A 23,199-nucleotide genomic window follows, 5' to 3' on the forward strand; every position below is an offset into this window, starting at 1 on the left:
GGCCAGTTCCCATCTACCCTGCAGATCTCCACTGTCACTAGGCAGCCCTCCCTGATGCCTAATTATTGGATACAGTCCCTCCCACCATGTGTCTCTAAGACAGCCTTTGCTCCTACTGCAGCTCCCCTTGCTCCTAAATTATTTGTCTTGGCGACTATTCTATTCTGTCCTTGAACCCCAGAGAACTATACTTGGTTTCGTGTGTGTGTGTGTGGTGTGTGTGTGTGTGTGTGCGCGCGCCCAGAATCTTGCAAAACGCCTGGCTCACAGTGAATGTTTTTCAAAATAACTGAATGGAACCCATGACCAGGTCCTCTTGACTAAGTATCCCAGTGGTCCTGTTCATGCCCAGGGCCGCCGCCACCCCTCATTGGACCCCATTTTGGTTTCCATTTCTTTAATGAAACTGTGCACCTTTTCCCCATTACTTTTCTCAGGTAATCTATTCAAATATTGATACTCATTTTGGTTAACATGGGAAACTATTCTGCTCTTTGGTTTTTTGTTTTTGTGGTCCCAGCATTTTCATGAATGAATTTCACACAAATTTCCTAAGATGCGATGTTTATTTTATTTTAATCTTGACATTACTACAACTTGTCATGTAAAACATCTTTGAAAAGTCCATAGTATGAGCCGGGCTCTTTGGGAGGCAGAGGCGGGTGGATCGTCTGAGGTCAGGAGTTCAAGACCAGCCTGGCCAACATAGTGAAACCCCATCTCTACTAAAAATACAAAAAATTAGCTGGGCATGGTGGCAGGCGCCTGTAATTCCAGCTACTAGGGAGGCTGAGGCAGGAGAATCACTTGAACCCAGGAGGTGGAGGTTGCAGTGAATTGAAAGCATGCCATTGCACTCCAACCTGGGCAACAAAGAAAAAGAAAAAGTCCACGGCGTTGCCATAGTCAGTACCCTATGTCTGTGCTATGCTGCATCAGTAGTGCATCAGTTATATAACACTAGTGATGTTTTCAAGCCACTAATATAGTGAAACACTATAGTGAAATAGTGAAAACACTATTGATATTTTCAAGCCACTCATATAAAAAAGAAGCTACAAGAGGAATTCAAAGATTTTATAGTTATAAGGTTTTTATATATTTTGTTTTGTTATTACAGGAGTTGTAGATCATATGGCTCTGACAGTGAAAGTGACCGAAGTTACTCTCATCACCGGAGCCCCAGTGAGAGCAGCAGATATAGCTGAAAATGTCCTTTTTATGGATACAAATTATATCTTATTTGTAAATATCTGGCAACTTAAAAGCTTAAGAAACTTAATGATAGTCTATTGTTCTATTTCAATATCAGAGATGAATTTCAAAAATAGATACTTCTTGTTACTCGTTCATTTACATGTGGGGAGAAGAATTTAAAATACAGATATGTATCCTAAAAATATTTTTATGCCACATTTTACAGTAGCCAACTATGGAAATGAACTTCATTTTCTTGAATCAAGAAATCGTGAAATTTATGTATAATTTGCAATATTATTTTAAGTCTATTTCACTCTATCTCACGTATTCCTTAGAATACAGATTCTTTTTGCCTGTTTTTCCAGTTTTAGCATATATGCTGCCAAGCATAGAACTGTGAAGGAGAACTGTTAAAGGCGGCCAAATATTTATATACTGATTCCATAGAGTCTTGTACATAATGTGCTCTAAAAACAAACCACCCAGAATTGATACTGTTGGTAACCAGGAGTATAAGGCAGTGGCTCGGGGGTTCTTAATTCATTCCTAACTTCTTTGATATTTCACAGGATTAGGAAAGTGGTCATGATACGTCCCACACAGTCTATATTACTTCAGGCTTGTGGGCAAGGTTAGGAAGAATCAATCAGCCTTAACTATAAATACCTGCACTGTCTCTGAGGACTTACTATTTTATGTTCTTTTTAATCAATACCGATCAGAAGTTTAGGTTATAAAAGCAATTCTATTCTACTTCATGCTTTGGTGCTTGGTAATTTTTGGTACCTCTTTAAGCATTACTCTTATAGATCATATATTTAAATACCATAAAAGAGAAAAATTAAATTTAAAAAAATCACTGGCACCAAAAATGGTTTATTCTGAGCCGTCTTCACTTTGACTGTCTGGGGGCTTCTCTCAAGTACAGATGTGGGTTGGGGTCCCCTGGAGCAGGCAGGATTGGCAATAGGAGATACTGGCCACTCAAGTCTACTGCGTGTGTGTACCTCTGGAAGAGTGAAGACTGGACTTCAAAAGTAACATCAAAATCTAACTGCCACCATCCTGGAGACATTTTGCAGGGCTTTCAAGTCTTTCAAGTACAGGATATTACCACAACAGCAGCTGAACTGTTGTAACCAGCATGTTTTTCCTGTTTCCACTGTGACCTGCAGCTGACTCAAAGCCTTGCATGACCTGACCCAGGTGCAAGAGACAGGGGAAGAGGGATAGAGGGTATAGCATAAATTATATATTTTCATGGCTTTGGGTGGTTCCTCCAAAAATAATTGGACCTGTAAAAACTAGTGTGTGTGTGTGTTTAATCTTTACTTTGAATTTGTTCCCCAAGTGTACTTAATCACCTTAGTGCCACTTTAATCCAGTTATGCAGAAGAAATTCATATTGGATGCCTGATGTAGAACTCAGCACCACCCTACCACAGGCCTTGTCTGGTGTATTTGGGAAGTGGAAAAGAGCCCTCAGTTGTAGGGAGCTGACAACCCTTGGTGGAGGGAGGGTGTCCTTGAATGTATTAAAACTATCACCCAAAGAAGGTATGAAAACAGGGTAAGGTGGTCAGTTGTTTGCCAGGTTGATAGACAGAAGTACATTAGAAAACAGGACTTTGGCCAAACAAACAATACTGGATACTGAATACAAAACAGTATGATTTAAAGGTTTTCAAGGGTTGCCTGCAAAGGAGAATATTACTACTAGTCAGTAGGAAAAAAATGCATTCAGAACCCAAGCAGAAACTGCCAAATGTAATTAAGAAAAGTTGCCCTTGGGCACTGTGTTAGTTTTCTATTGCTGTGTGACAAATTACCCCAAATTTAGCAGTTTAAAACAACACCCATTTAGCAGTTCTGTAGCTCATGGGTCTGGCACAGTGTGGCTGGCTTCTCTGCTCAGGGTCTTACAAGGCTGAAATAAGGGTTGGCAGGACAACATTCCTTCATGGAGGCTCTGGGGAAGAATCTGCTTCTAAGCTCATTCAGGTTGTTGGCAGAATTCAGTTCCTTGCTGGCTCTCAGCTGGGGGCCCCTCTCTCACCTCCTCAAGGCTGCCTGCATACTTTCTTGTGTGGTCCCCTCCAGGTTCAAACCAGCCTTCCTGCTCTTTCTCATGCTTCATATCTCTCTCCCGTCCTCCTCTGTTTTAGGGGCATATGATTAGCTCAAACCCACAGATATATCTGAAGGTCGATTGTGCGATAGAACATAATTGCAGGAGTACTATCTCATCTCATCATATTCACGGGTTCCGGAGATTAGCTCACTGAAAGGGGGAGGGGCATTTTCAAATTCTGCCTACCACAGGCAATAACTTTGCCCATCTCAGCTGTGGGTGGAATTTTATCCAGAAAAGATAGGCCCTAGAAGCCTCATTTCTTTTCTCCATGGAGAAGGACAGCCCTCTGCTGCAGCATTCAACTTGTATGTTTACTGACAGAGTGAACTACAGAAATAGTCTTTCTTCCTAAAGGGGATTGTTCTGTATTTTGAAGTTATTTTTTAATAAAATTGAATTATGTTGTGTATTGTGCTTCTTAATAGGAAATGCATTATTGGACTGTTTTTGTAACATCTTGTTTATTGCAAATAGCTAGTATTGTTCAAAAACTGTATAAAATACTTTTGTACATATTAGCAATGTCTAATTTGTATACACTTCAGTTAAATTTCCCTAAAACTTGAAAGGGGACCTTGTAGAAATTAAAATATATACTTAGTCTAAGTCTGAGTCTGTGCATGTTTCATCTTTCTGCTGACCCAGCCAGTGAAGACACCTCATCTCCTTTGGCAGCTCCTTTTCTTCTAGCTGAATGTTAGTGGTGGGTGTAGGAGGTGGAGCTAGAGAGAATGTCAGGCAGAGATTTTAACCTACACAGGTAAGCATTAATGATGTTTGGTCTTCCTCCCCTGGAAACTCCAGATTTCCCCTACACTTTGTTGTTGTCCAGCTAAAGTGACCTGCATAAAGATGTCTTTGCTGAGGGAGGAATATGTCACATCCCATCTGTGAGTTTCTGCCTAGAGACAGTCCATTTACCTTCAGCCTCTACATTTCCCTCCCTAACGGCAGTACATCAGTCAGTGCAGCACATATCACTCACTCCCAGAGAAAACATTCTTTTAGCACACACATACAAATTTGCAGGGAAGTACAATTAACTTTTGTCTCCTCAGAACTGAAAGGAATGTGTATTTTCTTAGTGAACACAACGTAACTTACTGCAGTTAACTTCTCACTGCAGACACTCAGTTTTTAAACTGAGTTAACAGTGGACTCCTTATTTCAGCAACTCCTGAAATTTGTCAAATCTGGATGCATTCCTTTAAAATCGTAAAGAAAATGCAGGATCAAGTTCTGATAGTGGTAAGCTTATAGTTGGGCAGTATTGGGGGCAAAATGTGCCAAGGACTTTGGTCTTGACTCTTCTGAATTAGCTGGGCATTAAATAGGTGGTAAGGTAATTCAAGGAAAATGCCCCTCTTGCAAGAGACTATGGACACTAACTGGGAATCACTGTTTTTTTTTTTTTTTTTTTTTGAGACGGAGTCTTGCTCTGCCACCCAGGCTGGAGTGCAGTGGCCGGATCTCAGCTCACTGCAAGCTCCGCCTCCCGGGTTTACGCCATTCTCCTGCCTCAGCCTCCCGAGTAGCTGGGACTACAGGCGCCCGCCTCGTCGCCCGGCTAGTTTTTTGTATTTTTAAGTAGAGACAGGGTTTCACCATATTAGCCAGGATGGTCTCGATCTCCTGACCTCGTGATCCGCCCGTCTCGGCTTCCCAAAGTGCTGGGATTACAGGCTTGAGCCACCACGCCCGGCCAGGGAATCACTGTTTAGAAGAGATGGGAGGTGGCTGGGTGCAGTGGCTCACGCCTGTAATCCCAGCACTTTGGGAGGCCAAGGCAGGTGGATCACTTGAGGTCAGGAGTTTGAGACCAGCCTGGCCAACATGGTGAAATCCCATCTCTACTGAAAAAAAAGAAAAAAAGGAGACTACTCACTTTTTCAAGGCAAATGCTGAGCTTTGAACGAGTGTTGCAGACTAACGTGGTCAGGTGAAAAGATGTGGAAGCCATGCCTCATAAGGTGAAAGGGACTGGGTTCAGATTTCCAGAGGACTCTGGTTTTTGGAACAGAGAATCAACTCTGCTGTTGCCCACAGTGAGGTGAGAGCCCGCAGGCCCATGAGGGCCTTGTGGTAGAATGAGCTGGGAAGACAGCAGGGAGAAGTTCTTTGATGCAGTAAAGGCCCCTCAGGAGTCCAGAGGTGTCGGGAGGAGTTGGGTACCATGAAAGAACACGTTCATCTCAGGACAGACTAGGAAGCTTGTCAGGGCCTGATAAATACAAGGCAAGGGGAGTCTGCCCTGGCCACATACACACAGGGCTAGGAGGCTTTAGTGGTCTGGTTTCTTTCAAAGTTTCAGTACAAGGTAGAGGTAGTACTCCCTTGCTGCTGCCTCCACCCTCACTGTGAATCAGAAGGCCCCGGGTGGGCCTGCTGCCTCTTGGAGACCCCAGACCCATCACTTACTATAACCCCTCAAGCTCCAGTTCCCTAGACTGAGCTGAGCTTCACAACCTGTAGAACCCAGGCTAGCTTGGAGAGGGTTGCATGTCTTCAACCCAGAGCCATGAGGATATCAGGGTAAAAGGAGGAGTGGCCACCTGTATTTCTAGTGCTTTGGGAGGCCAAGGCAGGAGGATTGCTTGAGGCCAAGAGTTTAAGACCAGTCTGGACAACATAGCAAGACTATCAAGACAAAAACAGAACAAAAAAGTAGCTGGGCATGGTGACACACACCTGTAGTCCCAGCTACTCAGGGCTGAGGTGGGAGGATCACTTGAGCCTAGGAGGTGGAGACTGCAGTGAGCCATGATTGCACCTCTGCCCAGCTTGGGCAACAGAGCAAGACCCTGTCTGAGAAACAACAAATGGAGTGACCTGAGGTCTCAGGACAAACACCTGCATTCTGCATCTTGAGCCCTGATCCTGGGCCTCCTATGGCTCACAAATCCTGAACGAGGGTATATATGGCTGGCACATTCAGACATGATAGACAACCAGGGGTGCTCATCCCTTCCCAGCCTGCAGACGAGTCTGCCTCCCAGTGAACCTGGCCCACAGGGGTTGGGTATATAGGCTGGCACTTCACCAGCCTCTGGTCACCTAGGACCTCTAGTAACTAAAATCTCCCATCAGGCCAGGTTCCCAGAGAAAGCCTGAAAAGAGTCCTCACTGACCTCAATGGCTCCAGCCTAATTTGATTTTATTTTGAAGAAGCAGGGGGACTTCTATGAGCAACTATTCTGCGGTACAATCCTTAAGGACTCTGGGCCAGAACCAGGCTGCGTGGGTTTAAGTTCTACTCTGCCACTTCCCAGTTGGGTAACTGGAAGGAGGACAATTTGCTTGACCTCTCTATAATTCAGCTCATCTGAAAAATGGATGCTAGGGATTCCTCCTCCTAAAACTGTGGTGTATTAAATGTTTAGAAAACCAAGCATACATCAGTGGTTCAGAGATGGTGGCCCCTGAGGTGGTGCCTCTAGAAGTGAAGGAGTCCCAGAGGGTTCATGTCTGGGGCCAGGCTTAATCACTAGGGAGAGGCCCAAGGGCCTCAGAACCAACAGGGCAGGAGAGGATCCTGGAAGCTGCAAGAGAGACCTGAAATGCCAAAGCCATGATGTTTATGCTGTGAGAGGAAACCCGACAACCTGCTGGTTTGCATGAGACCCCCAACCAAGGGCAGCTGTAGCCTATTAGTGCTGGGTTCAGTGGAGGCAGAATTCAGGTGTAACCTCCACCCTTACCCCACACCCAGCGGATTCATGTTTTCCCGCCCTGCTTAGAACTTTGGGCTTTGGGTCAGCGCCTATTGGGTAGCTTTGAACTTCCCTGCCACCCCACCGGCCCCATGATGTGTGAGTTGAGTTGCATTGCCTATATTTTTCTGGCATTGCCCACTCTGCTCTCCCTCTTGCCCAGGCTGTTACACACAGTTCCATGCCCTCTGGGCCGACTCAGCCCTGCATTGCTCCCACACATGCATACCCACAACCTGGGATGTTCTTTCCAACTTCAGTGGGGTTGAATCTGGTTTCCCCAACCAAGCCTAGGGACGCTCCAGCACTGAGGGTAGATACCTAGGGAAATTGAAAGAAAACCCATGAGCTGTCTTCCAGAGGCAGGGGCATAGCTTTCCCGACCCTGCCAGGACCCAATCCCAAATGTGTAAAGGATCACTAAGCTCTGTCCTTGCTGGGTGAGCATCTCCAGACTCCTGACTCACCCCTGGGGCATGCATTTCTGGCCTAGGAGTCACCTCCACAATAACTCAGTCCTTCCCTCCAGAAAGCCTGCCTTGACCTCCCTGAAGTGAAGCTCCTGCATGCCCCTCACCAGGACCAAGAGAGAAATTCTGTTTCTGCCTAGCTCCATCTGTTCACTCCCACCGACCAGACAGCCGATCAACAGGAATCTTGACTCCACCACACCAAATCCCCTCTAGTTCCCTGCAGGTACTAAATTGTCTCCACCTCCTGGCCTTTGCAGGAGCTGTCTCTGTCTGGAAAGCCCTTCCACTCCCTCATTGCTCTGGTTCAAGTTCAAGTTCAAGGCTCAGCTCTGAGCAGCCCTCTGGGCCCACCAGATAGCTCTTCAAACCACTCCTTCCTGCCAGATCCAATGTTGTCAGGTGCCCACAGCTGCTCACACAGCTCAGGCTCTGCCCTGGGACTCCCCAGCCCATGAGCTGCAGGCCAGAGAAACAAAAGGGGAACAGCCGAGGCCTTCAGGGAGACTGAGTGCCTCCCTACCACCCGTCCCCTCCCTTCTCACCCAACCTCCAGCCCTTCCTGCAGCTTGACTGCTGGAGCCAAGGCCCAACAAGGCCCCACAGGGCCAGCATCACTACCTCAGTCACGCTGGCCACACCCTCTGTCAAGCTTTGACTTGGCAGTGGGCCTAGCAATGTCCCATGCAGCTCTCTCTGCCAGGCTTCTTCCGGCCCGTGGAAAGGTCCCCTCTCTCCACCTCCGTTTCCCCTGGCTCCTGATGTTGATGCCTTAAGTGATTTGTCCCGCTCTCAGCCTCAGAGTCCTTATCCAACCAATGGGCACACAGCCCCTCCCTTACTACCTCCTGGGCCAGTGCTAGGATCCACTGTGAGTCAGATGAGGAAGTGGGCTGGGAGGAAGAGGCAGAAGGCAGCCCTCAGGGGGCTAGCTGGTCAGAAGCATGTAAGCTGCTCTGGCCTGGCCTTAACCTGGGGTTTCTGGGAGCTGGGCCAGCTGTCTGTGCACCCATGCAGGTGCAGGATGTCTGCAGCAGCTGCCAGGGGCTTCCAGATGCCCCAGCTTTGGCCCCTGAGACATTTTCTCCCTGGCTCTGGGATAGCCTTGTCCTGAAGCCCTCTGTATTCTGGCGGAGAGTGGGGGTGGTGGAGGAGGCCTTTGCAGTCTTACCGGACAGACCATCAGGCTGTTTCATGGCAGCTGCCTAAGACCCTGGTCTCTCCTCCATTTCTCCTCTGGCACCTAGAACCAAGTCACCCTGAGCCAGCGCCAGAGTTCCTGCCCACTCATGAGTAGGGCAGCATACCCAGGAGATGCTGTTGCAGCTGGACATGGACTTGTATGTAAACACAAGCGCACATATGTGGGGAGGGGTGCAGAATATCGAGATGGGGGCAACATGAGAGTGACCCAAGATGGGCAGTAGTCAACTTGGGGTAGGAGTAGGGGATGCTCACAGAGGCCTCTCCTCTACAATGGTGGCCCAGTCACCATCCAGACCTTGCCAGGTCTAATGCCCCGTGGTCCCCACCCTGCTGCCTGCTCAGCCTGGCGGCATTCCTTTACAGCCTCCTGCCAACAGAGCCAGCCCCCTGCCCCCACGGGTGTCCATGCCAGAGCAGCATTCCGCAAGCCTGGCTGCATCTCCCCAGCAGAGGCTGAGCAGGGGGGGCCACTCAGCAGTGGTCAGGTCACACGGCTAGAGGGGCACAGTGGGGCCTGAGCCTCTGGCCCCTACTCCTCTGGTCCCTCTGTCTCCTGGTCCTGGGCCAGTCACCTTAGAGGACTTGATCGCTGCAGTTGTAGTCCTGGGTTTTAAATCTCCTGCCCTGGGTGGCCCTATGCAGTATGAGGCCGCCAGGTAGGTATGGGTCCACTGGAGCCAAGTCCTGGAGGCACAGAGCAAAATGAGCCCTGCGCCGCCCTGGGATAGGGATGGGGGACTGGACCAGTTGGGAACCCCAGACTCACCCCCAGGTCAGAACAGCCCAGGCAAGAGGGTGGGGGTGGTGAGCGCGGCTGGGGTGCGGGGTTCAGTGGGATTAGCGTGGGATCGCTCAGGGAAGCGGGTGGAAGCCTTTTCTGATCGGATCCGGGGCCCGGCGCGCTCAGCTTCCTGATTTCACGGCAGCTTCCCCTCCGTGGCGCAACCGGAGGGCACAGATGTTTGACTCCCGGACGAACTTCCCGGCAGAAAGGAGGCTCAGCACGGGAGGGTGGGGCCGGGGTCCATCTGCTCGGATGTGAGCAGTGGGGACGGGCTGGGGGCTGGAGCAGGGGCTGGGGGGGTGGAGGGCAGCTTGCAGCAGGGCGGGCTGCACGGGGACGGCGCACACCACGCGTGTCCGCGCCCCCCGCCGGCACGCAGGCGGCCTGGCCCTTTAAGCGTCCAGACGGCGGCCCCAGCTGACGCGCGGGCTCCAATCGGCGCCCCGCGCCCCCCGCCCGCCGCGCCCGAGGCTCTGGGGCCGCAGCTGCTCGGCGCTGGACTCGCCGCGGCCCTGCGCCTCCGCCTGCCCGGCCGCGCCCCCGGGGGCCATGGTCGCGGGGCCCTGCGCGGGGGCGGCCCCCAGCGCAGCGCTTCATGGAGCGGCCCCGGCCTGGCCGCCGGGGGCAGCGCGATCCCGCGGGGCCCTGTGAGCCCCCAGCGCCACGGCACCATGGTACGCAGGGCCCTGCCTGTCCCCCCGCTTATCCGCCCACCTGCCAGCTCTGACCTCCCAGGCGCACTGCCCGCGGGCTCTGGTGGAGGGGCTGGAGGGATCTTCCCCCCTCCCCCGGTCTCCCTGCTCCATCTGCTGGGTCCCGCGGGCTGGGAATGCGGCGCTGTGGCGCGGCTCTCGGTGGGGAGGGGGTTAAATTCCTGGGGTGGGGGCGCCGGCGCTCGAGGCTGAGGTCTTGCTAGGCACCGGCGAAGGAGGGCGCTCCCCTGCGCCTGGACGGCGCCGCCCTCAGGCTGGGTAGTGGGGGAAAGAGGGAGTCGGATTCCCGCCTGGGCCTTGGGCCACGTGGGCGCTGGAGCCGCCCTGCCTGGGGATTCGGGATGACCCGGGCCAAGGGGGTGTGGGAGGACACCCATAGCTCCAGTACCAACTCCTGTGTGACCTTGGGCAGATCCCCCGCCCTCTCTGGGTCTATTTCCAAGGGAAAGAGGGGAGGTATGTGCACAGAGGAGGCTGGCATAGACACTCCCTCACCAAAAGGAGGAGCCTAGAGGTCATGAGCCTGTGCCCCCTTGCTCAGTCTGGGCCCATCCACTGCTGCCCAGCATAGAAAGAATTGACATGGGAGGGGGTCGCAGATGGACTCCCCAGGTTTCATCATGGGGCCTTCCAGGGAGGCTCTGAGGCAAGGTAGAGAGATGAGGCTTCTCGTCAGTGAGGCAAGGTACCCCTCAGGTGTAGAAGGCTCTGACTTGGGTGAGCAGCCTGGAGAGATGTCCCTGGTACCTGGCCAATCCCCAGCCTGACTTGGGGCAAGGGTTTTAAGGCATGAAACCCCCTGGCAACCAGAGTGCCTGACCACTTCCCTGGTCCTGCATCTTAGCTAGGCTGGAGTGACCTGGACTGCAGCTGGCACAGCCGGAAGGGGAGGGGCACCCATTGCTTCCGGGAACTAGCACATCTGGCTGTGGAGGCCAGCACAGCTGGTGGGCATTGTGTGGTAGGGGCCAGACACGGAGGTGGCTGAACCCTGCTGAGGGGCTGCAACTTGTAGACTCGGGCAGCATCTCTGTGCCCAGTCAAGAGAGTCCAATCAGGTCGTGAGGTTTAGGGCCTCCCAAGGGCCAAGGATGGTGCTGGCTTGTCTGAGGGTACCACCTTAGCAATGGAATATTTGAGGCAGCACTCCCCTCCTTTCCTGCTGAGAGGCCAGAGGGCCAAAGTCAGGCCTCATTTGGCCTAGAGGCCAAAGTGCACATGGGAAGGTTGCCCTTTCCCTGTGGCAAGTGGGCACAGGTGGGCAGTGGAGGGCATTCCATAAAGGGAAAGCAGAGAGATCTGGGGCTCTGTTGCCTGGGGTGGACTTCCCACAACAGGCCTGGCTTCGGCAAGCCCTTATCTGAGCCACTTCTGCCACTCTTTGGCCCCTGGAGACCCTAAGGAGCCCCTGTTGCAACCCAAGTTGTACCCTGATCCTTCGCTGACCTGCAGGTGCAGTGGCTCTAGGGAGGAGGAAGCAGGTAGAGGAGGTAGTGGTGAGTGTGGGGAAGCACGACTAGTCCCCAGGTGAAGGGGTGTTCTTGCTTTTTAAGTCATTAAAGGCTCAGAAATCCAGCCATGTGGAGTCTAGCAAGGAAGGGGTGGTCTTAGCAGAGCTGGGAGTCCAGGGGCTCTGGATTGGGGAACCCTCTCATTCTGAGCCTCAGTTTCTCCATCTGTGTAGTAGGGGTTGGTCCCAGAAGATGAATCAGAATGAGTCAGAAGAGGGAGATGGGAGGGGCTTGGTGCCACATCCCAGTTAGATTGGCCAGGCCTGGACAGCCTGGGACAGAGGGGCAGATGGATGGCTTCTTGGCTGGGGTAAGGGGTGTAGTGGAGAACTCGAGGAAGATGGTAGCCTTGGCCAGGGGCCTGGCCAGACTGGGATGTGAAGGAGCACAGGATGGCTGCTGCCCTGGCCGCTGGGTGTAGGGGGCAGGGTCCAGGGCAGGCCTGGAGACAGGTGGCCCCTGGTGGCTCAGGGAGGCTCCTCCTGAGGCCCAGGGTAGGTTCACTCATTCAGGTGACTGAGAAGAGGAACTCAACCACCACCACCCCTGCCCAGTCCCAGCCTACCCACTGCTGTCCTGGCAATGGAAGGCCTGGCATGGGTGGTGGGGGGGCGGGTAGGCTATGAATGGATGGGGCCAGGATTCATCCCAGGGTCCCCAGGGAGGTGCTGACAGCTATGGAGCTGATAGTTTTGTGGCCATCAAAATACTGTGGCAAGGTACCTCCTGAATTCAGGAGGCTCAGACCTGGCTGGGCAGACCCTGAGGACAGCCAGAACCTGGAACCAGTGGGGCTAGTCCAGCCGAGCTGGTGGTTGGTGGATATTAACTGAACATCTGCACATCACTATGCAATGGTCCTCGTGCAGGGACTGGGCAGGCTGCCTGTCTGTGCTGCCCACCTTTTGGGGAGGCTGCTGTGGTAGAGCTGGGGGGTGACTGAGTTGGCCTCTATTCAAGGCAATTCACAGGTGCTGGATGTGGCCCACAGGCCTGATAGTCTGACCCATCAGACTTTGAGGGCCTCCCCTAGGGCTCTGGAAGCCCCAGATGGTGTGACCTCCAAGGCAGGGATTTCCCAGAGCCTGTGGACATGGACCGTACCTGACCTGGGGTCTGGGGGTCTACAGGGAAAAGGGTCTGGGGCAGGCCTTGGGGCCTCTTGCCTGCAAGCATGGTAGGCAGGTTCCATAGCTGTGTCCTTCCACCCCTGCAGAGCCCCTGGGTGAGAGAGAGCTGCTGGGGGCTAGACCTGAGGCTGTGATGAGGGGACCTCACCAGGCAGTGCAGCAGGACCAGAGTAGGGAGAAGGTATAGGCCTGAGGCTGGGTTTCTTCACAGATTTCAACTTCTGTAGCAACTGCACGGCTGTTGCAATGAGGGGTTCCCTCAGGTGCTACCCCTTGGGTTCTGTAGGCAGAGGCTGGGCAGTGAGCAGTGAGCCCAGATTCTGTTCTTGAGGTGTTTGGGGCTGGGCAAGCTTGCTTGTGTTGGTATGTGTGAGTGAATATGTGGAGAGAATCCACAGGGCTGAGGAAACGCTGAAGGAATGCCTGTGGCTCTCCTGGGGTGACCACCTAGTCCTGGTGTGCCTGCGATGGTCCTGGTTCTAGCACTGAAAGCCCTGCACCCCAGAAAATGCCCAGGTCCCTGGCAAACCTGGATGGTTAGTCACTGTGGTCTCTCTTTCGTCCCCTTTCCTTCTCTTTCCCTTCCTGGGATGACTTTTCCCATTTCACAGGAGACCACTCAGAGGCCCAGAAAAGTGACAGGACCTGATCTTCAGCCTCAGAGGGTCACGAGTGGAGTCTGAGCTCTGAGGGCAGCTCACTCAGGCTTGAATTCCTTCCTTGCTAGAGCTTTGGCTCTGTTGCTGTAAAGTGGAGCCACCAGTGATGGGCTGCCTCCTGGATGGCCGGCCACACTGGGGGTGGTGGTAGGGGAAGGGCGGGCAGGGGCCCACTGGCCTTGACCCACTCCTGTGCCCTCTGTCCCTGCAGTTGCTGGTTGAGAAGACAACTGACTCCCCGGCGGCCGAGTTCTCGCTGGTGGAGGATGTGGCGCTGCACTTTGCCTGCTTGATGGGCCGCCTGAACGAGCAGCGCCTCTTCCAGCCTGACCTCTGCGACGTGGACTTGGTGCTGGTGCCCCAGCGCAGCGTCTTTCCAGCACACAAGGGTGTACTAGCCGCCTACAGCCAGTTCTTCCACTCACTCTTCACCCAGAACAAGCAGCTGCAGCGTGTGGAGCTGTCCCTGGAGGCGCTGGCACCTGGTGGCCTGCAGCAGATCCTCAACTTCATCTATACGTCCAAGCTGCTGGTCAACGCGGCCAACGTCCACGAGGTGCTCAGCGCCGCCTCGTTGCTGCAGATGGCCGACATCGCTGCGTCCTGCCAAGAGCTGCTGGACGCCCGCTCTCTAGGCCCACCAGGTCCGGGCACTGTGGCCCTGGCCCAGCCGGCTGCCAGCTGCACTCCAGCTGCACCGCCCTACTACTGTGACATCAAGCAGGAGGCCGACACCCCAGGCCTGCCTAAGATCTACGCCCGCGAGGGCCCTGACCCTTACTCGGTGCGTGTTGAGGACGGGGCAGGGACTGCTGGTGGCACCGTGCCTGCCACCATTGGGCCAGCCCAGCCCTTCTTTAAGGAGGAGAAGGAGGGTGGTGTCGAGGACGCTGGTGGGCCCCCGGCCAGCTTGTGCAAGCTGGAGGGTGGAGAAGAGTTGGAGGAAGAGCTTGGGGGTTCTGGCACCTACAGCCGCAGGGAGCAGTCCCAGATCATCGTGGAGGTGAACCTCAACAACCAGACACTGCACGTGTCCACGGGGCCAGAGGGGAAGCCAGGTGCCGGGCCAAGCCCGGCCACCATGGTTCTGGGCCGGGAGGACGGGCTGCAGAGACACTCCGACGAGGAGGAGGAGGACGACGAGGAGGCGGAGGAGGAAGAGGAGGAAGAGGAAGGTGGTGGCAGTGGACGGGAGGAGGAGGAGGAGGAGGAAGAGGGTGGCAGTCAGGGAGAAGAGGAAGAGGAGGAGGAGGAAGGGCACAGTGAGCAGGAGGAGGAAGAGGAGGAGGAGGAGGAGGAAGGGCCCAGTGAGCAGGATCAAGAGAGCTCTGAGGAGGAGGAGGGGGAGGAGGGGGAGGCTGGGGGCAAGCAGGGGCCACGGGGAAGCCGAGGCAGCCGGGCAGACCCCCCTCCCCACAGTCACATGGCCACACGGTCCCGGGAGAATGCCCGGCGCCGGAGCACCCCTGAACCTGAGGAAGCTGGGCGGCGGGGTGGGAAACGGCCGAAGCCACCCCCTGGAGTGGCCTCTGCATCAGCCCGAGGGCCGCCAGCCACTGATGGGCTGGGCGCCAAGGTGAAGCTGGAGGAGAAGCAGCACCATCCATGCCAGAAGTGCCCACGAGTTTTCAACAACCGCTGGTACCTGGAGAAACACATGAATGTGACCCACAGCCGCATGCAGATCTGCGACCAGTGCGGCAAGCGCTTCCTGCTGGAGAGCGAGCTGCTGCTGCACAGGCAGACAGACTGCGAGCGCAACATCCAGGTGGGCCTCACGTGGCTGGGGGCAGGGCAGAGGCTGTCCAGGTGGGGCTAGGCCAGAACTGGGCTCTGGGCACCCAGCGCCTAGATGGTCTGTGGAGACCAGACTTAGCCCCCAGACAGGCTGGCCCAGGCCTAGTTCTCAGGGTGGTTAGAGCTCAGGGGATAACATCAAGCTCCCTGGGAGAGGTGGATAGAGTTAGGTGCATGAAGAGATGTGCAGAGGATTGGAACAAACAGTACCCTTGGCCAGAGGGACAAAGGGGACACATGGACTTGGGAGGATGACAGTGGAGAGTTGTCTGAGCATACAAGGCCAGAAGACAGCCCACTCTGGGTGGGATGAGTCAGACAGGGTTTTAACAAACACTGGGGCTGTAGGAAGGCCAGCAGGGCCACTGTGTGTAGTTTCACAGGTTGTGCACTGCAACAAATGAGCACACGATGGGAGGAGGGGTTTGTCCAGAGGAATGCCATCCTCTACTTCCCACAAAAGTGCTGTATAGAGTAGGGGGCATCCCAGCAGGAGGCAGCCCCCACTTTCAGCTCTTTGGGGATGCCAGCTCTCATGGGCCTGGGGAAAAGGGATTGGGTGAGAAATTTGGGAAGAGCAGAGGGTGCTGGGGCTAAGCAGGGGAGCTGAGCTGGCTGCCGGGCCTTGAGCCAGCCTGAGTCTGTTTGTGCCAGCCTCACTTCTCAGGGTGGCCCTTGCTTCAAGGGCCAGCCAGGCTCCCACAGGTGGTTTTCACCTCTTCTGGCCCAGGAGAAGGAGGAAAAGTAGCAGGTAGGTGGGTGCTAATTGCCTGAGCTAATTGCTAATTGCAGTGCCCTGTGGAGAAAGTGTTACCTGGGGGTCACCTGGTGTTCTGCCCCACCCTTGTGTACCTGTGCCCACTTGCCCGCCTCCTGGGCTGCCCTTTGATGCTCTGACTGCTGCACACCTGAGTCTCCCTCCTGAAGGAGAAAGAAGCTTCTGCCCCATCCAATCTGGGCCCCCTGACCAATTTCTGCCCAAGCCTTGGCCTAGCTTCCGTCCCTGTGGAGTGTCCTGCACAGATGGGCAGGACAGGGGTCCAGGAGAACAAGTGGGGACATATGGTCCACTCTCTGCTTGATGGGATCTTGAGACTCCTGCTGTCCTCCTTAGCCAATGCCTCTGGGACTCATCCTCTTGAGGATATCCATGGTGTCATGGCACAGGTCCCAGCAGGAGGAGGCAGCAGTGATAGTGGCTCGCCCTGTGGGACCTGTTATTTCTGTGTGTAGCCTCCACACCAGAGGCGGCCCTTCAGCTAATTGTCTGCCTTAGCTCTATAGACAGACAAAGGGTGATGCCTTTGGAAGCCCTTGTTGAAATGAGCCCAGAGGGGAGAATTTCCTGGAAGAGGTGACCCCTGACCCTAGTTAACTCAAGGATGAGGGAGGACACCAGGCTGTGTGTTTGGGGGTGTTTAAGGAGTTTTCATCCCCAACCTTAGGAACATCAGAGCTGGCATCAAGGGCCCTCCAACATATTTCAAGTGGGAAAACTGAGGCCAGTGGGGGCAGTAGCTTGCCCAGGTCCAAGGCCCTGGGGACTTAGGACCCAGGGCCTCAAGTCCTCTTACTCTGCAGTGTGTGACATGCGGCAAAGCTTTCAAGAAGCTTTGGTCCCTCCATGAGCATAACAAGATTGTGCACGGCTACGCGGAGAAGAAGTTCTCATGCGAGATCTGTGAGAAGAAGTTCTACACCATGGCCCATGTGCGTAAGCACATGGTTGGTAAGTCTGGGCCACTGGGGGATGGAGCCGGAGGATAGAGATGGACCAGCTTCTGGCTGGTGGATGGGAAAGACTTCACATCCAAGGGCAATGTGAAGGGGTGAGAAGGCCCCTCTCATCTGGGAGGCCTGGGGAGGTTGGTTGCAGTGGCAGGTGTAGCCTGGATAGGCTCTGGGGCCAGGGCTGGCACGTACAGTTGGGCAGGCTGCACATTGCACAAGGGTGCCTGGACAAGATGGCAGGTGGGAACTGGAATCAAGCTGGCACACTGCTAACCAGGCTGTGCATCCTGGCATGAGCTTGTATCCACTCAGGGAAAGGAATACCTTTTCCTAATTATACAAAGTGCTATATGGGCTGGTACAGGCCCTGTGTCAGTTTGATGACAGCTGTGCCTCTGATTCTTTCTTACCTTCTGGTCCTCATAGGGCTTCAGGCCTCTCTGAATGCAGCCTCCCCTCAGGGTTCATGCCTGGACACAGTAAGGAGGTCCCCCAAGTGTGTGTTTTGGCCACTCCACTGCCCCAGGCAAGGCTGCCTACCCGCTGTATGTGGGCCTGGCAGAGTCTCATGTCCCTATAGCCCTGCCTTCCTTGCCCGCCCCAAGTCTGGGCCTTGAGGGGGAGGGGTAGCCAAGGCGGACAGTGAGCCCCTGGCCAGGTCTTAATCCCTTTCTCCATGGGACAGTGCTGGGGCCCCTCCGGTGTGAACTGACTGGAAGCTGGGACCCTGCGGCTTAGGTCTCAGCCAGGAGCATGCTGGGTAAACCAGGACTGGTGTCTGTGAGCTTGGAGGGGAGCCTTCTGTCTCCAGTGGCCTCCTACCAGATCCTTAAAGTTTGTTGGTCCTCAGCTATCAGTGGGTGCTGGGAGGAGTGCAGCTAACTTCCTCCAGACTGCTGGCTAGGGCCTGAGGCCAGGGCCTTTCTGCAGATGGTCCCCTATAAAGCCCACCATCCCTGAAGCTCAGGACCCCTATGAGTCCCTTTTTATAGAAGAGGAAGCTGAAGCCCAGAGAGACTGAGCAGGAAGCCAGTGGTTGGGCCAGGATTTGAGCTGAAGCCAGGTCCATCCAGGGTCCTTCCCTGAAGCTTTGGGGGCAAGGCAGCCTTGGCCACTTCAATTGGCCAGAGGCTAAAGAACCACAGAGCCCCGGCATGTCTGAGGCAGACCTTCAGAGCAGATAGGAGACCCAGCCATGGAGGCAGGGGGCCTCTCCTGGGAACCAGCACAGGTCCTGTGACAGGGTATAAGGCCAGCCCCAGGGAAGGGTGGTGGCACAGGGCTGCCCCAGGAGGCAGGGTCTGGGCCCAATGTGGGGGTGCTTGGGCAGGCCCGTAAGACATGACGGCCCTGGTGCCCACCTCGTAGCCCACACCAAGGACATGCCCTTCACCTGCGAGACCTGTGGAAAGTCCTTCAAGCGCAGCATGTCCCTCAAGGTGCACTCCCTGCAGCACTCAGGGGAGAAGCCGTTCAGATGTGAGGTGAGCTTCCATCTCCTGCCTGGCCTGCCCGAGGGGCCACCTGGGAGGGGCAGGAACCAGGGAGAGCAGCTGCTGAAAAACAAAGGGCTAGGGGGCGGAATGTAGGGTCCAGAAAGAGAGAGACCCACCCTCTGAGGTCTGCAGCCCCTGCCTCCCACTCCCACCCAGCCCCTACTCTTCTCTGGCCCACCCCCATCCTGCCCGTCCTTCCCCAACCCAGCCCCACACACTCAGGGTGAGAAGTGTGTGTGGGCTGCAGCCCCAGGAGCAGGCTTTCTGGGAAGGCGGATTCAGGAGCATCCCAGGCCTGGAGCTCAGAGATGAGACAACAGAGCTGCAGGTGGGGAGGTGGGGGCAGGGGCTGGGCTTCTGATCAGGAGGAAGAATGAGGGACCTCATGCCTTAAGCATGGGGTTCCCTCTACTCTGTGGCTTTTTCCCACTTCCTGACCTCCATTCCCCACCTAAGTCTTGGGTGCTTGTGGCCTCTCCTTGTGCTCATGCACTGCCCATCCAGATGCACCTCGGCTTGCCCTCACGTCCCCACCTCCTTGCCCAGGAGCCCCTGAGTGTGTCCCTCCTTGGCCCTGTGGCCACAGGGGAGCTGTTCCCTCCACAAAGGCTGTTCTTCTGCTCTGTGCCTGGGCCTCACCCCCAAACCCCACCCCCAGAACTGCAATGAGCGCTTCCAGTACAAGTACCAGCTGCGGTCACACATGAGCATCCACATTGGCCACAAGCAGTTCATGTGCCAGTGGTGCGGCAAGGACTTCAACATGAAGCAGTACTTCGATGAGCACATGAAGACCCACACAGGTGCGGCTGCCCTGTGGGACGTGGGTCAGCCTCAGGCCCATGCTGGGCCGGGACCCCTTCTCAGCCCCGCTCAGGACACCTGGAATAATCTTGACCACACCCCTTCTCAAGTCTGGGCCTCCGTTTACCCATCTTTCCTGCTTCCCAGGGTTGGGTGAGGCTGGCACAAAATGCCCCAGGGTCGGGGAGGATCTGAGCGCCAGGGCTGGGTCCAACTATGGCTCCATGGGAGACGGAGACTGGCCCCAGACGGGTGTGGCGACCCCTCACTGACGCCCTGCTGCCCATCCCCAACCCCCAGGAGAGAAGCCGTACATCTGCGAGATCTGTGGCAAGAGCTTCACCAGCCGGCCCAACATGAAGCGGCACCGGCGCACGCACACGGGCGAGAAGCCGTACCCATGCGACGTGTGCGGCCAGCGCTTCCGCTTCTCCAACATGCTCAAGGCCCACAAAGAGAAGTGCTTCCGTGTCAGCCACCCCCTGGCCGGCGATGGCACCTCCGCTGCCCCAGGCCTGCCCCCAACCCAGCCCCAGGCGCACGCACTGCCCCTGCTCTCGGGGCTGCCCCAGACCCTGCCACCCCCGCCCCACCTACCGCCCCCGCCTCCGCTCTTCCCCACCACTGCCGGCACCGGCGGGAGGATGAACGCCAACAACTAGCTGCCGAGCTGCACCCGTGCACCCGCTGGGGCCTGGAGCCAGGGCCCACTCCAGAAGGGACCCACTGCCTTTCCGGGGAGCACAGCAGTGCGGGCCTGGTCCCTGCTCCACGTCCAGAAGTGGCTGGATGTGCCCTGCCTGAGGCCCCGACCATGAGGGGTATGCAGGCTGGCGGCCCCCAGAGCTGGTGGAGGGCACCTCGCTACCAAGTGCCCCCACTTTCTGTGACTCCTTGAAGCCTTTACTATTTTTTTTTTTTTTTTTTGGAAGTGAAGGAAAAAGAAACTATTTGCAGCACCCGCCTCCAGGTGAGGGGGGTGCTGGGGGTCTGCAGCAGAAAGAAAGGGGCCTGGGCAGCAGGTGTGGCCAGTCCCTCTGCCAAGGCCTGCACCAGAGGGGTTGGCCAGGTGGAGCCTGGGTCAGCCTCAGCAGCCTATCCCCATGTCCCCTATGCCCCTAATTTGCTTCCTCATCTTGGAGGGTTTGGGGAGAAGTTGGTGTGCCACCCCCGCAAACCCTTGAGGAGTTGTAGACCCAGTCTGAGGGCCACAGGCACTGAGGCAGGGCCTGAGACTGGACCCGGGTGAGCGTGGGCAGTGGGGGGTGGCGAGGTGCGAAGACTGCAGACCAGTGCTGCACTGTGTGGAGCAGGGCAGGCAGGGGCTGGACCCCAGGGACTTGCCTTCCCCACTCACTCTGCTGCCAGCAGGCCCAGGGATCCCTGACCTGCACCAGGTGGCACCAAGGGTCCTGAGTCCCAGAGATGTCCCCAGAAGCTGCTGTGCCTCACAGCACTGTGAGCCAGACCCTGGGTGGGCAGACAGACTGACTGGCAGCACCAGCTTCGGGGGCAGAGTCCTAGGATGAGGCTTGGACAGTGTTGGTAGGGTTTCAAGGTGCTATTAGTGGGGCAGGGGCAGGGTGGCTGCTCACAGAGCACCCCAGTTCCTCACCAGCTACTCTGGCCATATATCCCACACCAGAAGGAACAAGTGTGGCTGTGTCCATCTCTGCTCCCCCAAAGGCCCGCTCTAGGCCTTATCCTCCCTCTAGACCCTGCCACAACCTGTCCCTGGCTGGCTCCAGCATCCTCGTCCCTCCTGGGCCTCTGCACCGGTGGGTGGGGCGCCCATAGCACTGCTGGTAAAGGAGCCTGCATGTTCAAGCCCCTCGGGGGATTGGGGGGACTGGGGAGGCACAGCGTAGACCCCACTGCTTGCCCCCATGAGGCTAGCACTAATAGGAAACCCTTTTTTGTTGTCATTTACTGTCTTTATTCCTGCCTTTAATATGGGGAGGAAGGTTCCATAAGCTACATGTTTCCTAGTTAAGCTCTTTCCTATTGTGTTTATACAATTTTGTTTGTTATACTCTTTGCACCTTAAACCCCCACCACTCCCCGACACTATTGCCTTCCCAGCATGGCTGGAGTGGGAAGAGGCTCGGGCCCCGGGGGAATGGTTAGGGGGACTGACAACCCCTCTGACCTCCTTGTGAGGCCCATGGCGCTGGGGCAGGGAGCTGGGGACATTTTAATCATCAATAAATGAAGCACTTTATTCTGTACAGATTTGGGCAGGCCTGAGGTGCCCGAGTGATCTGAGGATTTATAATCCAAGCCACACCACCCTGGTTGTTCTCTGGGCTTGGAGGGGACAGTGCCAGCAGCTTCCCTGCCCAATTGATGTTGGAGCTGTAGACATACACTCGGGTGCCCCTGCTGTCCTAGGGGAGAGAAGGTTCGCCCCTCCCCAAGGAGGAAGGCTTCCGGTCAGGGCCCCCACCCCAAGGCTGGGGACTCCAGGCCCCTGCTTTACTGTAGCTCGTTTTCTTCCTTGCACTCCTTGATCTTTGGGCTTCCGTGATGTCCTCAGGGTCCCCCCACCTCCCTCCCCATTGCTATTTCTAACCTCTGGTCCCAGTGCCTGGCAGCTCTTTGGAGCTGGCTCACATTTTCCCAAAAATAGTTGATCCCTCCCAGTGGGCTGTAGGCAGGGACCTCCATGGGTTTCCAGTCCTCATCACTGGCACCAGGTCTCCCACAGGGGCTGGTGGTGTCATCACCTGCTGGCCCCACTACAGTCTGAGCGGGCCTGAGTGGCCCTGGCCAGGCTGAAGGCTGAGACCTGTCAGGCCATACTGACAAGCAGAGGTCAGAGACAGTTGTGGGGATGAAACGCTATCCCGGGACATGGGTTTCCTGTTCTTGTACACTTCCCCTCTGGGATCAGGTGAGGGGTCCAGACAGCTAGCCAGGGACTGGTCAAGACAGTCACGGGAGCTCCAGGTGGGCACAACCAACCCCTCTCCTGGGAGGTCCCTGCCCCACTGGGGATAGGAGCCTGTGTCCCTGGTGCTAAACACTCTTCACTTGGGCCATTGTTGGTGGGGGCTCCTTTCCTGCCAGACCACAAGGCCAGAAGCAATAATGGCACCTCAGCAGTTCCAGTATGGATAGGGGTTCCTGTTTTACTAGCTTTTACATCTCCTTTTTATTTAAAAAAAAAAAAAATGCCCCCAGATGTCAGAATGAGGGGACTGGGGCACCATCCTCACTTCCCAGGGCTGGGGGAAGGGGGCAGGATCATCCCCTCCCAAGGAGATCTGTGGGGGACCCACTGTCCATCTGGACTTCTCAGCCTGTTTGACTAGAACTGAGGCCTGGAGCCTGGGTCTACCAGGCTCCTTGGGGCTCTTTGGTCTCAGGCCAGCTGGGGATGGGTGGCTAGAGTGATGAACTCAAGCCCTGTGGCCACAGTTCGGGGAGCCTTCAACCCTGGCTCATGCTGCTGTAGTCTCCACGGTGCCCTTCACAGAGGGCTTGGTGGTAGCAGAATGGCCATGCCCAGGCGTGTGCTGAGACCACTGACAACTGCTCGTGTACAGGCACCCCACAGCCCCAGAGTGTGGGGCACAGCAGGCATGCGAGTGAGAAGAGTGAAGGGGAATAAAGTCAGTACAACTCGTGTCCCTTGGCCCAGCCTCTTCTTTGCACTTGGCCTGCCTTGACTGTTGGACCAGAGCAAGGGGCTGGGCTTTGGGGACTACCCAGAGTCAGGAGCTGAGGCAAGGGCAGCAGTGGTGGATGGGGGAGGGGCAAATAGGTGGGTCTTAGGTCAGATGCAGAGGGGCATGAAAGAGGAGAGGTCCTGAAGGCAATGGCTACAGGAGGCCATTGGTTTCCTGTGAGCA

The 23,199-nt window shown here is 55.4% G+C and overlaps 3 protein-coding genes across 16 annotated transcripts in view; 2 read left to right on the forward strand and 1 right to left on the reverse strand.

Moving 5' to 3' along the window:
• Window positions 1-3,940, forward strand: part of NKTR (natural killer cell triggering receptor) — a 52,112-nt gene extending 48,172 nt beyond the window's left edge. For all 6 annotated transcript variants that reach the window (XM_033212185.1, XM_033212186.1, XM_033212184.1 and 3 more), the window contains one exon: window positions 1,121-3,940. In XM_033212185.1, the coding sequence (XP_033068076.1) occupies window positions 1,121-1,208 (88 nt within the window). In that variant the 3' untranslated portion in view covers window positions 1,209-3,940. The remainder of the gene's footprint in view (window positions 1-1,120) is intronic.
• Window positions 1-13,478, reverse strand: part of LOC117083954 (basic proline-rich protein-like) — a 36,894-nt gene extending 23,416 nt beyond the window's left edge. The window contains exons 1-4 of one of the 7 annotated variants that reach the window (XR_004437266.1): window positions 9,487-10,101; window positions 9,293-9,404; window positions 7,759-7,973; window positions 6,893-7,365 (exon numbers count right to left, since the gene is read on the reverse strand). Coding sequence is in view for 1 of the 7 variants with exons in the window: in XM_033212205.1 (XP_033068096.1) it covers window positions 7,274-7,365; window positions 9,487-10,101 (707 nt within the window). In the remaining 6 variants the exon portion in view is untranslated. Of the gene's footprint in view, window positions 1-6,892; window positions 7,366-7,758; window positions 7,974-8,135; window positions 9,405-9,486; window positions 10,102-13,006; window positions 13,096-13,387 lie in introns of those variants that run through there. The other 6 variants (XR_004437267.1, XR_004437265.1, XR_004437268.1 and 3 more) reach the window with 6 other exon arrangements.
• On the forward strand, window positions 8,987-22,975 carry ZBTB47 (zinc finger and BTB domain containing 47). 3 transcript variants are annotated; one of them, XM_033212191.1, is made up of 6 exons: window positions 8,987-9,376; window positions 13,729-15,285; window positions 16,896-17,043; window positions 18,414-18,529; window positions 19,200-19,344; window positions 19,646-22,975. In XM_033212191.1, exons 2-6 carry the CDS (start codon window positions 13,810-13,812, stop codon window positions 20,005-20,007), a joined length of 2,247 nt encoding a protein of 748 aa, XP_033068082.1. In that variant the 5' UTR covers window positions 8,987-9,376; window positions 13,729-13,809; the 3' UTR covers window positions 20,008-22,975. The 3 variants fall into 3 exon arrangements, with proteins under 3 accessions (XP_033068082.1, XP_033068081.1, XP_033068083.1); XM_033212190.1 differs by lacking the exon at window positions 8,987-9,376 and adding an exon at window positions 9,489-10,178; XM_033212192.1 differs by lacking the exons at window positions 8,987-9,376; window positions 18,414-18,529; window positions 19,200-19,344; window positions 19,646-22,975 and adding exons at window positions 10,045-10,178; window positions 17,472-18,407.
• The last annotated feature ends 224 nt before the right edge of the window (window positions 22,976-23,199 follow it).

Source organism: Trachypithecus francoisi, unplaced genomic scaffold (genome assembly GCF_009764315.1).
Source record: "Trachypithecus francoisi isolate TF-2019V2 unplaced genomic scaffold, Tfra_2.0 Lachesis_group0, whole genome shotgun sequence".
NCBI lineage: Eukaryota > Metazoa > Chordata > Mammalia > Primates > Cercopithecidae > Trachypithecus > Trachypithecus francoisi.

Coding starts and splice junctions, on each gene's coding strand:
- ZBTB47 (XM_033212190.1), top strand. Junction 17,044..18,413: donor TGTGCGTAAGCACATGGTTG/GTAAGTCTGGGC, acceptor CCCACCTCGTAG/CCCACACCAAGGACATGCCC. Junction 19,345..19,645: donor GCACATGAAGACCCACACAG/GTGCGGCTGCCC, acceptor CCCAACCCCCAG/GAGAGAAGCCGTACATCTGC.